This window comes from Zophobas morio, unplaced genomic scaffold (genome assembly GCF_036711695.1).
Source record: "Zophobas morio isolate AGI-343-1 ecotype UQ-CSIRO unplaced genomic scaffold, CSIRO_AGI_Zmor_V1 ptg000031l, whole genome shotgun sequence".
NCBI classification, from domain to species: domain Eukaryota; kingdom Metazoa; phylum Arthropoda; class Insecta; order Coleoptera; family Tenebrionidae; genus Zophobas; species Zophobas morio.
The window spans coordinates 5,637,747-5,651,262 of NW_026972136.1; the positions used below are offsets into that span (position 1 = coordinate 5,637,747).

The 13,516-nt window shown below is 30.5% G+C and overlaps 1 protein-coding gene across 1 annotated transcript; it reads left to right on the top strand.

Moving 5' to 3' along the window:
• Positions 1-6,834: 6,834 nt before the first annotated feature.
• Positions 6,835-8,201, top strand: LOC135139232 (odorant receptor Or1-like). The gene is made up of 5 exons (XM_064069388.1): positions 6,835-7,568; positions 7,615-7,718; positions 7,784-7,884; positions 7,932-8,087; positions 8,145-8,201. Exons 1-5 carry the CDS (start codon positions 6,835-6,837, stop codon positions 8,199-8,201), a joined length of 1,152 nt encoding a protein of 383 aa, XP_063925458.1.
• The last annotated feature ends 5,315 nt before the right edge of the window (positions 8,202-13,516 follow it).

The following is a 13,516-nucleotide window of genomic DNA, read 5'->3' on the forward strand; positions in this document are numbered from 1 at the left end:
TTTTAAAAAACCCACTGTAACGGCGAAAATCGAAAATCTGGATCTAGGGTTATCAACTCACATTTTTTGTGGAATTGTCCAAAAAAAATTATGCAAATCTTTCGCTAATTTTTCAATTTTAAATTTCGGAAGTTTTTCGGGTCCATTTGCTCGAAAATTCCTGTAATTTTTTTAGAACCTCCAAGATGAAAAATATTAATTTTTGAGATATTTTAAAAATTTTACTTTGAAATCGAAAATCGAAAATCTTTATACAGGGTGACTGCGAAATAAGTGCAAATATTTTAACCACGGCATCCCCCACCCTAGTAGAGCCGAAATATAGAAAAAAGAAATTAAAAATCGAATGGGGCAAAACCCCCATGAACCACCCTCGATACGAAGGCACTGAGCCACCTTGTAAACAGAGTTGGAAAAACGTTTGAACAAAAACGACCTAAACACTTTCAGTTTCAATTAAAAGTAAAACCGACTTTTTGCTGCTTATCATTCGTTCATTCATTTACTCATTCATCGTTAAAGGTCAGTGTGAAAGTTTTTTGGTAATTTTGATTCTGACGGATGTTTGGTCCTTGTCACAACGATTTTACGTTGTTTATTGGAACAGAAATAAGAGCAACTTAGAATGCTACTACCTTTTTACAAGAAATGTTGAAAATGTTGTCCTTGACTAGCAATACAGGCGTCAGAGCGTCGCAAGAGGTTTGTTGATAGGTAAAAAAACACCGGAGTAGCGGGTGTCACTTTCACTTGTTGAAGCTCTTCGATAATTTCTGGACACTGTTGATTTCCACAAACGAACTGTTTCATCCAACTGATACACATTTATCGAAAACCGTCTCTTGAAATCGTACTTGTTGACGACTACGTGGAGTTCCATCGGACAAAAAGTGAGTTACACAAGGTGGACAATCAGCGGGCTCCAAACCCTGTACTTTGTCAACATGGTATGGATGTGGCCGTATTCTTTTAATGTAGGATGCACTACAAGCTGTGAAAATCCAACTTCTTCTTTCTGTCCTATCACGGCCACGATCGTGAGTTTGAGGTTGAAGGTACCATGATCTCGGAGATGCTGTACCACTGATGCACCCATTACCATATCGACACAATCTGCATGGGAAAACTGCACCATAAACCGATTTCACCGACCGCTCGATGCTAACTGGCCCTTTTCGTGTTTTTCACGTTGCGATTAAAAAAGTGCCTGATAAAGTAACTTTTTTGGTTCTTTAACCGACTCGCTCTGTTCCATTCATTGTAGTAATTATGTAGGTCACAAAACAGTCCAGCGGCGCGTACAACAATTTACATTGAATTTCAAATAATTTTTTCTAGACACTGCTACTACTTAGGACCGTGAATTTTACCCAGTGACATAATCATATTGTGAGCTATTCCCCATTTTTTTTTTTGCATGTATTTCGCAGTCACCTTGTATAGGGTTATCAATACAAAATGTTTTTCGAGTTTTTTGTTTTAGTTCATCGAGATATTTATAGATTCTAAAATTCTTGTGGACTTTAATGCAACGCCGTCGAAAATTTTATTTTTCAATATACTCCGGTATAAAAATTTTGACCTTTTTGGGAATACCTTCAAAAATTGGTGCGAGGTCTGTTTTCGTTAATTTTGACCTTCAGAAATTTATTTCGCCTTCAAATAAAAGGTGCTAATTTTTGTAAAATTTTAAAAATTTCATTTTGACGCCGAAAAATGAAAATCTGGGTTTAGGGTTATCAACTAGCAAAATTTTTCGAGTTTTTTTGAATAAGCTCATAGAGATTTATAATTTACAATTTTTTGTGAACTTTTATACAAAGTCACCGAAAGATTAATTTTATGAATACATCCCTGTACGAAAATTTTTATTTTTTCACGAGCACCTTCTAAAATTGCTGCAAGTCTTTGGTTCATTTTTCAATTTTGACCTTCAGCAGTTTTTTCGCCTACATTTCTTCGAGAATTCCTACAATTTTTCAGAATTTCCAAAAAGAAATATGCTAATTTTTCAGATATTTTAAAAATTTTACTTTGAAATTGAAAAATAGATTCTAAAATTGTTTGTGTACTTTCATGCAACACCGCCAAAAACTTTATTTTTCAATACACGCCGGTATAATATTTGTGACTTTTTTGGGAACACTTTCAAAAATTGCTGCGAGATCTGTTTTCGTTAATTTTGACTTTCAGAAGTTTATTTCGCCTTCATTTTTTGAAAAATTCCTGTAATTTTAGAGAATTTCTAAAATGAAGTGCACTAATTTTTGGTATATTTTAAAAAATTTCACTTTGAAACCAAAAATCGCAAATCCTGGACAACACGCAGTGTTTTTAGAAATTTTGTGACATTTATGCAAAATCGCCAAAATCTTAATTTTTCAATATACCTCCGTACGACCTTTGCAAGATTTCCTTCAAAAATTGTTGCAAGAGATCCTTGAGATAATTTTGACTTTTCCAAGATTTTTCAGCTTCATTTCTTCGAAAATTCCTATAATTTTTTCAGAATCTCCAAAACGAAATCTGGTAATTTTTGAAAATTTTAAAAATTTCACTGTGACCCCGAAATTCGAAAATCTGGATCTAGGGTTATCGACTCACAATGTGTTTTGAGTTTTTTGATTCAGCTCATCGAGATATACTTATATTCTACATTTTTTGTGGACTTTTGTCCAAAAAAAATTGATGCAAATCTTTGATTTTTCAGTTTTAAACTTCGAAAGTTTTTCGGGTCCATTTGGTAGAAAATTCCTGTAATTTTTTTAGAACCTCCAAGATGAAAAATACTAATTTTTGAGATATTTAAAAAAATTTACGTTGAAATCGAAAATCGAAGATCTTGGTCTAAGGTTATCAACTCGCTATGTTTTTCGAGTTTTTCGTTTCAGTTCATCGAGAAATTTATAGATTCTAAAATCTTTTGTGGACTTTTATACAACGCCGCCAAAAACTTAATTTTTCAATACACCCCGGTATAAAATTTTTGACCTTTTTGGGAACCCCTTCAAACATTGGCGCAAGGTCTGATTTCGTTAATTTTGACATTCAGAAGTTTCTTTCGCCTTCATTTCTTGGAAAATTTCTCTAATTTTTACAGAATTTCCAAAATGAAGTGTACTATCTTTAAAGTATTTTAAAAATTTCACTTTGAAACAAAAATCAAAAATCTTGGACGCAACGTTTTTCAAGTTTTTCATTTGAGTCCATCGACATAATAAACTTTCATTTCTTGGAAAATTCCTGTAACTTTTTCAGCATCTCCAAGATAAAGTATGCTAATTTTGAGACATTTTAAAAATTTCACTTTGAAATCAAAAATCAAAAATTCTGAACAACACGCAATGTTTTTCGAGTTTTTCAATTGCAATATATATTCTAGAAATTCTATGGGATTTATACAACGTCGCCAAAAACTTAATGTTTCAATACACCCCCGTATGACCTTCATGCGAGCTCCTTCAAAAATTGCTACAAGATATCCTTCCCATAATTTTGACTTTCAAAAGTTTTTTTGCCTTCATTTCTTCGGAAATTCTTGTAATTTTTCAAAATATCCAAAAAAAATGTGCTAATTTTTGCAATATTTTAAAAATTTCACTTTGACATCGAAAATCCAAAATCACTGGAATTTTTTGTGTCTCTTTCAAAAATTGCTAAAAGATACTCTTTCCTTAATTTTGACCTTCAGAAGGTTTTTCGACTTCATTTCTTAGGAAGTTCCCAAAATCTCTAAAATGAAATATGCTAATTTTTGAAATATTTTAAAAATTTTTCTTTCAAAGAGAAAATCGAAAATCTTGTGTTAGGGTTATCATCACTCAATGTTTTTCGAGTTTTACGGTTCAACTCGTCGAGCTATACAGAGTGTTGAGAAAATGGCGGTGCATTATTAAGTTCACATGTCTAAGTTCGAGAAAAATCATTAAAAAATTTCTTACGTCAATTTCACTTTCACTTACAAAAACAAAATATCGATTTAGAAAGATATGTCAAAAAACGAAAAAAAACGGCCAGTGTAATTAAATCAGATTAATGCTAATCAATTTTTAAGTGAAATTTCGAAAAAAAATTAAATTATGAGGGGTGGGCTCTTCTGAATTTTTTAAAACATTGAACGTGAACGTGATTTTGAATGTTTTCACGAACACCTTCAAAAATTGCTGCAAATCTTTGGTTCATTTTTTAATTTTGAACTTCAGAATGATATTGCGTTTCCAAACATTTTTTTTAAGAATCGTGAGAAAACTTTGGGAACTCAAGATTTCTTTTGTTTTTGAAAAAAATACGTTTTTTTCTGCAAAGAATTTCAGGTTTCCACGCGTTTTTTTTTTATTTAAAAACAATCTCGGGTTTTCGAGTTTTTTTTGGCAGTATTAAAAAAAAATCTTGAAAACCCCTGGTATTATGTTTTGGATATAAATTTCAAAATCGCGGGTTTCCGAGTACATTTTTGTATCTAAAAAATTTTGGATAATTTTTTTTTTTTAATTTAAAGTAGAAGGAACCCTGAGTGTTATGCCAAAAAATAAAGAAAAAAATGTATATTAAATCTGTTGAAGAAAAACCGAAATCTCCTAGCGCTTTTTTTGTAAAAATTTGAAAAAGATCTCGGGTTTCCAAATTTTGTTTGAAAAAGTTGAAAAAAAAACAAAATTTTGATTTTGCTGCAATTGAAATAAATTTCAATTAAATATCACCACGCAATGTTTTTCTGGTTTTCACATTCAACTTATCGAAATATGTATTCTAGAATTTTTATGCAACGCCACGAAAAACATAATTTTTCAGTACACCCCGGTATAAAAACCTTGACCTTTTCGTGGTCACCTTCAAAAATTGCTACAAGATATCCTTTCGGTAATTCTGCCAATCAAAAGTTTTTTCGCCCTCATTTCTTCGAAAACACCTGATTTTTTTTCGGAATCTTCAAAATGAAATATGCTAATTTTTAAAACCGAAAAATTGGTCTAAAATTACTACAGGATGTTTTTTCGTCAGTTTCGATTTTCAGAAGTTTTTTCAGAATCTTCAAAATAAAATATACTAATTTTTGGGATTTTAAAAATTTCGCCGTGAAACCGAAAATGGAAAATCAATGTTTTTCGAGTTTTTCGATTCAACTCATCGAGATATGTGTTTGCGGACGTCGCCAAAGGCTTAATTTTTGAATACACTTCTGCATGAAAATTTTGACTTTTTCGCGAGCACTTTCAAAAATTGCGCTACAAGATTTTCTTTCGGTAATTTTGATCTTCAGAATTTTTTTCACTTTAATTTCTTCGAAAATTCCTTCAGAAAAGCCAAAAGCTTAATTTTTGAATACACCCCTGCACGAAAATTTTGACCTTTCCGCGAGCACATTCAAAAATTGCTACAAGATGTTCTTTCGTTAATTTTGAACTTCAAAAGTTTTTTCGGCATCAATTCTTCGAAAATTCCTGAATTTTTCAGACTCTCCAAAATGAGATATGCTAATTTTTGGGATATTTTAAAAATTTCACTTTGAAATCGAAAATCGAGAATTTTGGTCCAGGGTTCTTCGAGTTTTTCGATTTCTGGAATCTCTTGTATAATTTTAACCTAAAAATTTCCGAAAATTTCTAGGTTTCAAATACACTTCATACGTGAGTGCAGATGCAGATTCCAATTACAGATTTCATAAAAGGTAGAATATAGAACCCAATCAGATCCAGCCTGGATCGAGCAGAATTTTAAATAAAAAATACTGTAAAACCAAGGAATAGCTCCAAATTTTGCTAAAACTTCGACATATGACTCAAAGTTTTGTCAGAAAACACTATTGAGTTACAAAATTATTCGTAATTTATTATGTCTGTCCAAAAATGTTTAAACAATTTATGCCACTTCATCATCGAAGATAAAATTTTTTAACTATCAAAACGTACTCTTTAATTGAAAGTTATAAACTTCTAACAACAATAAAACCTGGAATAAATTACGTTTTGATAAAAATCGTTTTATACAGTAAAAACTTGTACGATGAATACCTATTATCCCTTTAATTATTAAAACTACCCCAGCTAGAAAAGTTAAAGTTGCATAATTACAGCATGCAAAATTTGTTTCCGTTCTGGGAACGAAAGATAAATGAGTGCATAATTTAACGTGCATGTGAAACTGCATTCGTGTGCATACCTTCACACAAACAAGACCATCATCGGAATAGTAAGTAAGTAAATTCTTGCACCATTTAAATTTAAACTCTATTAAGCCAACTCTTTTAGGGAAACAATCTAAATACTTCTTCTTGATGTGGCCACGCTTAGTTACAAAATAAAACCACTCCACTCAGAGAAAGAACTACGCTCGTGTACGTATTCAACATGAATTAATTTCTTCGTGGACTAAAATAATTTATTTATGATCTGTACATTCTGCATCTGATGTTTCTCTCACAAAAGTACAACAAAAATAATAAAGGGTTTTGAATAAGTAAATATTTTAGAGAAATCCATCATGGAACGAACATAATAACATAATTCATGTATTCTAAGAGAAAAAGAACATCTTCCGGATGGCATTTTCTCACGAAATTAAATTCAGATGAAGTTAATTACTGTTAAATAACGAGAGATAAATGTAGTAAGTGGTGGTTACACTTATTAATAAAAAATATATTAATGAGGGGTTCGGCCACATTGGAAAATTTCATTCAGGCACTAAAAAAATGCCGACGATTTTAATACAAGCGGGTACACGGTATAAAAAGGACCAGTCGATACTCTAAGAGCCACCAGTCTTTGCGTATTTTCTTAAACCTCCTGAAATATTTTTATTTTTAGCCTTTACCCAAAACTGATAATTGATAAAATGGAAAAGTTCGACTGGCAGAAAATAATCAAAACCAACATCCTCAAACTCAAAATAGTGGGTCTCTGGCCATCCGGAAACGAAACCTACCAATTCAACCTGTACACCTTATGGGTAATTCTATCCATAACTTTCCTCAACTTCGGGCACAACTTCTTCCAGATGGTCAACATGATTTACATCTTCAACGACTTACACAAAATCATCCAAACAACGTACGTCACACTTTCCGAAATCGCTGGTCTACTGAAAGCCTACTACGTCATCAGAAACATGAAAACTCTGAAAGGGCTGATGGTCACCCTCCGAAGTGATCTATTTCAGCCGAAAAATGCCAAACAACTCGCTATGATAAAACCCAGCTTCTTCTTCTGGAGAGTTAACTACTTCATGTACTGGATGATGAGTGGAGGTGCTATATTTTTCTGGTCGATTTATCCAGTCCTGGACAAAACCAACAACGATTTTCCGTTACCGTTCTTGGCGTGGTATCCGTGGTCGACGAAAAAGTGGCCACAGTATCAATTGACATACTTGTATCAGATTTTTGGGCTGCTTTTTATCGCCACGACGGCGATTAGTGTTGATACTTTGATTGCTGCTTTGAATGTGTACATAGGAGCACAGTTTGATATCTTGTGTGATGATCTGAAACATATCTTTGATGATGATACTGGGTGTGATCTTAACAAAAAATTGATACATTGTGTACACCATCACCGGGAAATCGTCAGGTAAACGATTTACAATATTTTTGTTGTTTTCTAATTTTTTGCATAGGTTTGCCCTCAACACCAACAAGTTTGCAAATTGGATAGTTCTGGCCCAATTTTTTGTCAGTGCTGTTACGATTGGCATAACTCTGTTTCAAATGACTGTGGTAAGTTTACTATTTTTGAAAAACTTCTGTGTGGATTAAAAACCAGCTATTGTGATTTTTTTCAGACAGTTCCACTCAGTGGCGAATTCTTCTCTTGTCTATCTTTCACGTTCGCTATGTGTGTGGAAATTTTCATGTATTGTTGGTTTGGTAACGAAATAGAACTCAAGGTAAAACACAAATCTTTGGAATTCGTTTAGTAATTTTTTTCTAGCAGAGCGTAAATATTGTGGACTCAATTTTCAAATCTAATTGGCTCAACACGTCTTTAGAAGTCAAAAGAAACATGATTTTTTTCGTAATGAGGTGTCGCAGACCGATGAAGATGTCTGCACTAAATTTGTTTTATTTGTCTTTGGATACATTTATGAGGGTGAGATAAATGTGTAAAGAATACGAATGAAAATGTAATAAAATGTGGTGATTGTAGATTATGAGAACTGCGTGGTCTTATTTTGCTCTATTGCATCAAGTTAGTTCAAGATAGGAGATTTCAGGAATCGTCATGGACTGTCAGAAGTTTTAAAAAAAAAAAAATAAATAAAATTATTGTATGTTGCACACTCAATAAACTTTAGTGGCACAGAATCGACTTGTGGTTTCCTGATTTTTTTTTTTATTATAGTATACTTAATAACATAATGAGTAGTAAAAATGTGTCATAGATAAAGAAGCGAAGAATCATTGAGTAAAAATCCTGTTTTGACACATCTCTCGATGAATGAATATGGAAGCTGAGAATTAGTTCTTGTCGCAACGACGAAAATATGTTTTATAAGAAAAAATTGAACGAAAGTTATGTCGACAGAACGTCCCTCGGCCAACAAATTCCGCTTCTTTGAAAAATCGTAAAATTGTTTGCTAACCTCTATAAAAAATAGTCTAGAAATCATGAAATGAAAAAATTTTAAAAAGCGGAAAATTGAAAAACCAAAAAATCGAAAACCGAACAGTCGAAAAATCGAAAGTTAGAGCAGGCCAAATGTGAATAAATTCAAAATTTAAAATTTCGAAAAATCCAGAAATTGAAATATTGAAAAATTGAGAAATCGAAAACTTGAAAAATCGAGATGTCGAAACCGAAAATCGAAACAATGAAATTCGTATTAAACAAATTAAAATCGGAAAATCGAAACATCAAAAAATTGCAAAATCGAAAAATAGACAAAAAGGAAGAGAAAATTTGAAAAACAAAAAACTAAAAATTGCGATGACGAAGAATCCAGAAACTATTAAATCCGGGAACCGAAAAATCCGCAAACGGAAATGTCGAAAAATTATAAAATCTCAAAATCGAGAAGCCGAAAAACCCACAAATCGAGAACCCGAAATTGAAAAATTGAAACATCAAAAGATCGAAAAATCAAAAAATTGGGAAGTCATATAGCCCAAAATCGAAAAATTCAAAAGTGAAAAATTTAAACTTAAAAAAAAGATAAATCGAAAAATTGAAGGATCGAAACACGGAAATCTCGATAAATCGAGAAACCGAAAAACTGAAAACTTGAAAAGCCGAGAAACTGGAAAATCGAAAAATTTTAAATCCGAAAATAAAAAAAATCAAAATTTTAAAAATCGAAAAATCAAAAAACCTAAACATCAAAATCCGAAGTGAAAAAAATCTAAAGATCGAGCAGTCGAACATCAAATAAATTGACTGATCCGTTAATTTTTTTTGAGTACAGGGTAAATCAAAAGTATAGACTTATCATATATATTTTAAATAGGATTTATTCTGCAAAATTTGGAGCTGGCATCATCAATCAAATATTGATTAAAAATTTTCAGTTTTGCATATTCAAAATTAAATTGCACAATCTTGTTTAATAATTTTGATTTGACAGACAGACGGACAGACGCACAGCCGGACAGACGGACAGACGCACAGACGGACAGTCGGACAAAGAGACGCACAGACAGACGGACAAACAGACAGACGTAAAAGGAAGACCTATTTTTTCCTACTATATGGGTCACGAAAAGTCGAAAAAACGTAAAAGTAGAGAGTCGGCCGGTGGACTCAATTACGCTCGGGAAGTAAAAAAGAGAAATTGAACATTCAAAAGAAGTAAAGGCTTAATGGAAACCTCCGATCAAGATAAGAAAAAGAAAGAATGAAAAAATGGATAAGTCGGAAAAAATGTTGATGAAATTGGTAATGAATGTAAGAGAAATAAAACAAAGCCAAAAAGATATTAAGAGGAAATTAGGACATTGAGGAATGAAAACGGGCAAAATTGAACTAGAAAATATACAAAACAGACGCAAGATTTTGGTAAAAAAATAAACTAAAAAAAAAGGAAAAAAGCTATATAGGTTGACCAAAAAATGAAAGACTATGAAGAACTAAAAAAAATGGTAAAAAAATCCCTTCTACCAAACTTTTGGAAATATTAAATTTGAAGATTTAACTTAGTAAGTCTAATTTGTTTTAATTAACTGCATGTCTAATAGACTGTTAAATAATTAGTTATTAATATTTTAATAATAATAATTTGCTAGAATACGATCTACAACGTCATTTTTTATTGATGACAGAAGTCATTTTTGACCATTTTTTGGAATTTTAGGCTGTCAATTAAATTCACATTTGAACATATGAGTAGTTAAATCTTCAATTTTGAAGATTAATATTATAAAAAATTTAGTTCACAGATATCGACACAAAAAATAATAAAGGAAGTCAAAATTAGGTACCAAAAAATTATCATAGATAGAAAGAAATAGGCATGGGAAAAAAAAGATATCTATTGGAAAGTGAATGACGAAAGAACACAAATTGACCCAAGAAACAGAGACATACGCCCGATGAAAATAAAGGGCGGGTGGGTGGGGTTAATACTTGCTAAGATAAGACCGATTTAGCTAAATATTTTGTTTGCTAATGGTTTGTCATTGTTGATCTACAATTTAAAAACCATTCTGAGTTTCTGATATATAACTTTTCACTACAGGATGGATATAAGAATGTAGAATTAATTCGAAAATTTTAGAAAAATTAATCGATCTGCAATTTTCAACTTTAGATACAGTATTAAATATATTAATAGGAGTGGCTTAACAATTTGGAATTTGCAATCCCTAATTATGAAGCTTGAGATCTGATCAAAACCTGATATCATACCTGGTTTCAGTCTTTGGCAAAATCAGTCTTATCTTAGCAAGTACTAGCCCCGCCCACCCGCCCTTTACTTTTTCAGAGAGTAGGTGATTTGCCAAAATCAGTCTTATCTTAGCAAGTACTAAAATTAAAATTTGCAAAGTATTTTTTTTCTCAATTTTATGGTAAAATAAAAATTCATGTAAATAGAAACAATTTTATTTTCATTATTATTTTGCTTTCTATTAATTATTTCATGTTAATGAAGCTTTATTTATAAACTAAATTCCATTAACATAGGTTCATAAATAAAAAAGTTATTCGAGCTGTCCCCTTTTACCCAACTCACCCTGTACATGTTTTTACTTGCCTGGAAAAATAAATATACAGGGCGAGTCTCTAGGAGCGCAGTTCTCGAAATCTCGTTAATTATTATTAAAGATAAAAAAAAAGTCGTGGACTATATTGTTTTAGTCTGGACCTACAGTCTGTTTAGCTTTTAGTACATAGATTTTTTTTTATAGAACATCGTATATATTTTCAAATAATCTCATTAATCTCTTCCGAGCTTTTATGTCTTCAATGTAACGTTATCACATTATTCCATTTTTATAAATTTTTCAGTTTTTGGATGTTTCAATTTATAAATTTTGTTATTTTTCGATTTGTAATTTCAGGAGTTTTCAGTTTTAAATTTTTCAGTTTTTCTTTTTTCAATTCTTCAATTTCCCGGTTTGCAATTTTTTGTTTCGGTTTTTTATTTTCTTTGTTCTTACAATTTTTCTATTTTTCAATATTCCAATTTTATATTTTTTTTTTTCAATTTTTCATTTCACAAAACGAAAATTTGTAATTTTTCAAAAAAGCTGAAGATGATTTATTGTATTGCACGGGTGAGGAAAGTGCTGTCGAAATAACCTTCGACCAATTTTTTTCTATAAATAATCATTAAAATTCTTAAATTTTTGAATGTTTCAATTTTTAGATTTTGCAATTTTCCGATTTGCAATTTCGGGGGTTTTAATTTTTAATTTTTCAATTTTTTGATTTCTCGATTTATCGAGATTTGGATGTTTCCATGGTTTGATTGTTCAGTTTTTCGATTTTTCAATTTTTCGATATATTTCGATTAGTCGATTAATTAATTTTTCGATTTTGGCCTATTTGACATCTCAAATTTTTGATTTCTCGATTTCTCCATGTATCAGTTTTAGAATTCTTCGATTTTTCGATTTGCTGATTTTTAAATTTTAGATTTTTAAATTTTTCATTTTTTCGATTTCTGCTGTTTTGATCGCGATTTTTCAACTTTTGTATATTTTAATTTTTCAATATTTTAAATTTTAGATTTTTCGATTTCTCGATTTTTCAGTTCTTTGATATTTCTAGTTTTCAATTTTTCGATTTTTTTAAATTTTACATTTTTTAATTTTTTAATTTTTCGATTTTACGATTTTTTAATATTTCGATTTCTTGACATCTTGGTTTTCCGAGTTTTAAAATTTTTCGACTTTTCGATTCATAGATTCCTCGATTTTCCAATTTCTGGTTTTTTCAATTTCTCGATATTTTAATTCTTGGATTTTTTGATATTTCGATTGCTTGATCTTTCGATTTTTCTATGTTTAAATTTTTTTTGATTTTTATTATAAATAAATACATTTTTATATGTTAAAATTCTTCGATTTGCAATTTCACGAATTTTCAATTTTCAATTTTTTAATTTTTCGCTCTTGCAATGTTTCCTTTCTTCAGTTTTTCGATGTTTCCATTTTTCAATGTTTCGATTTTGTAATTTCTTGTTTTTTCAGTTTCAATTTTTTCAAGTTTTCGATTGGCAATTTTTCAATTTTTCATAATTTGTTTCTTCAATTTTACAATATCTCTTCGAGTTTCCATTTTTAAATTTTCAGTTTTTGGATGTTTCAATTTTTAAATTTTGTTATTTTTCGATTTGCAATTTCACGAGTTTTCAGTTTTAAATGTTTCAATTTTTCAATTTTTCAATGTTCCGATTCGCAATTTTTTGTTTCGGTTTTATATTTTCTTTGTTCTTGCAATTTTTCTATTTTTCAATGTTCCAATTTTGTAATTTTTTATTTTTTCAATTTTTCATTTCACAAAACCAAATTTTGTATTTTTTTAAAAAAGCTGAAGATGATTTATTGTATTGCAGGGGTGAGGAAAGTCCTGTCTAAATAACCTTCGACCAATTTTTTCTATAACCATTAAAATTCTTAAATTTTTGGATGTTTCAATTTTTAGATTTTGCAATTTTTCGACTTGCAATTTCACGGTTTTTTGATGTCTCGATTTATCGAAATTTCGATGTTTCAATGTTTGATTGCTCAGTTTCTCGATTTTTCAATTTTTCGATATTTCGAATAGGCGGTTTTTTAAATTTTAAATGTTTCAATTTTTCGATTTTGGCCCATTTCGACTTCTCAAATTTTCGATTTCTCGATTTCTTGATCTATCAGTTATTGAATGTTTCTATTTTTCAATTGTCCGACTTTTCAATGTTTCAATTTTGTAAATTTTGGAGTTTCAATTTCCCGATTTTTCGCTATTTCATTTTCTCAATGTTTTAAATTTTAGATTTTTCGATTTCTCGATTTAGTGATTTCTCGATTTTTCGATTTTTCACTTCCATATTTTTATGTTTCAATTTTTCGATTTTTTTTTTAATTTTTTTACTTTTC

Bases quoted from the DNA above. Each gene is read 5' to 3' on its own strand.
- LOC135139232 (XM_064069388.1), top strand. From the start codon at position 6,835: ATGGAAAAGTTCGACTGGCAGAAAATAATCAAAACCAACATCCTCAAA. The intron at 7,569-7,614 runs GTAAACGATTTA...TTTTTTGCATAG, and splicing joins CATCACCGGGAAATCGTCAG to GTTTGCCCTCAACACCAACA. The intron at 7,885-7,931 runs GTAAAACACAAA...TTTTTCTAGCAG, and splicing joins GTAACGAAATAGAACTCAAG to AGCGTAAATATTGTGGACTC.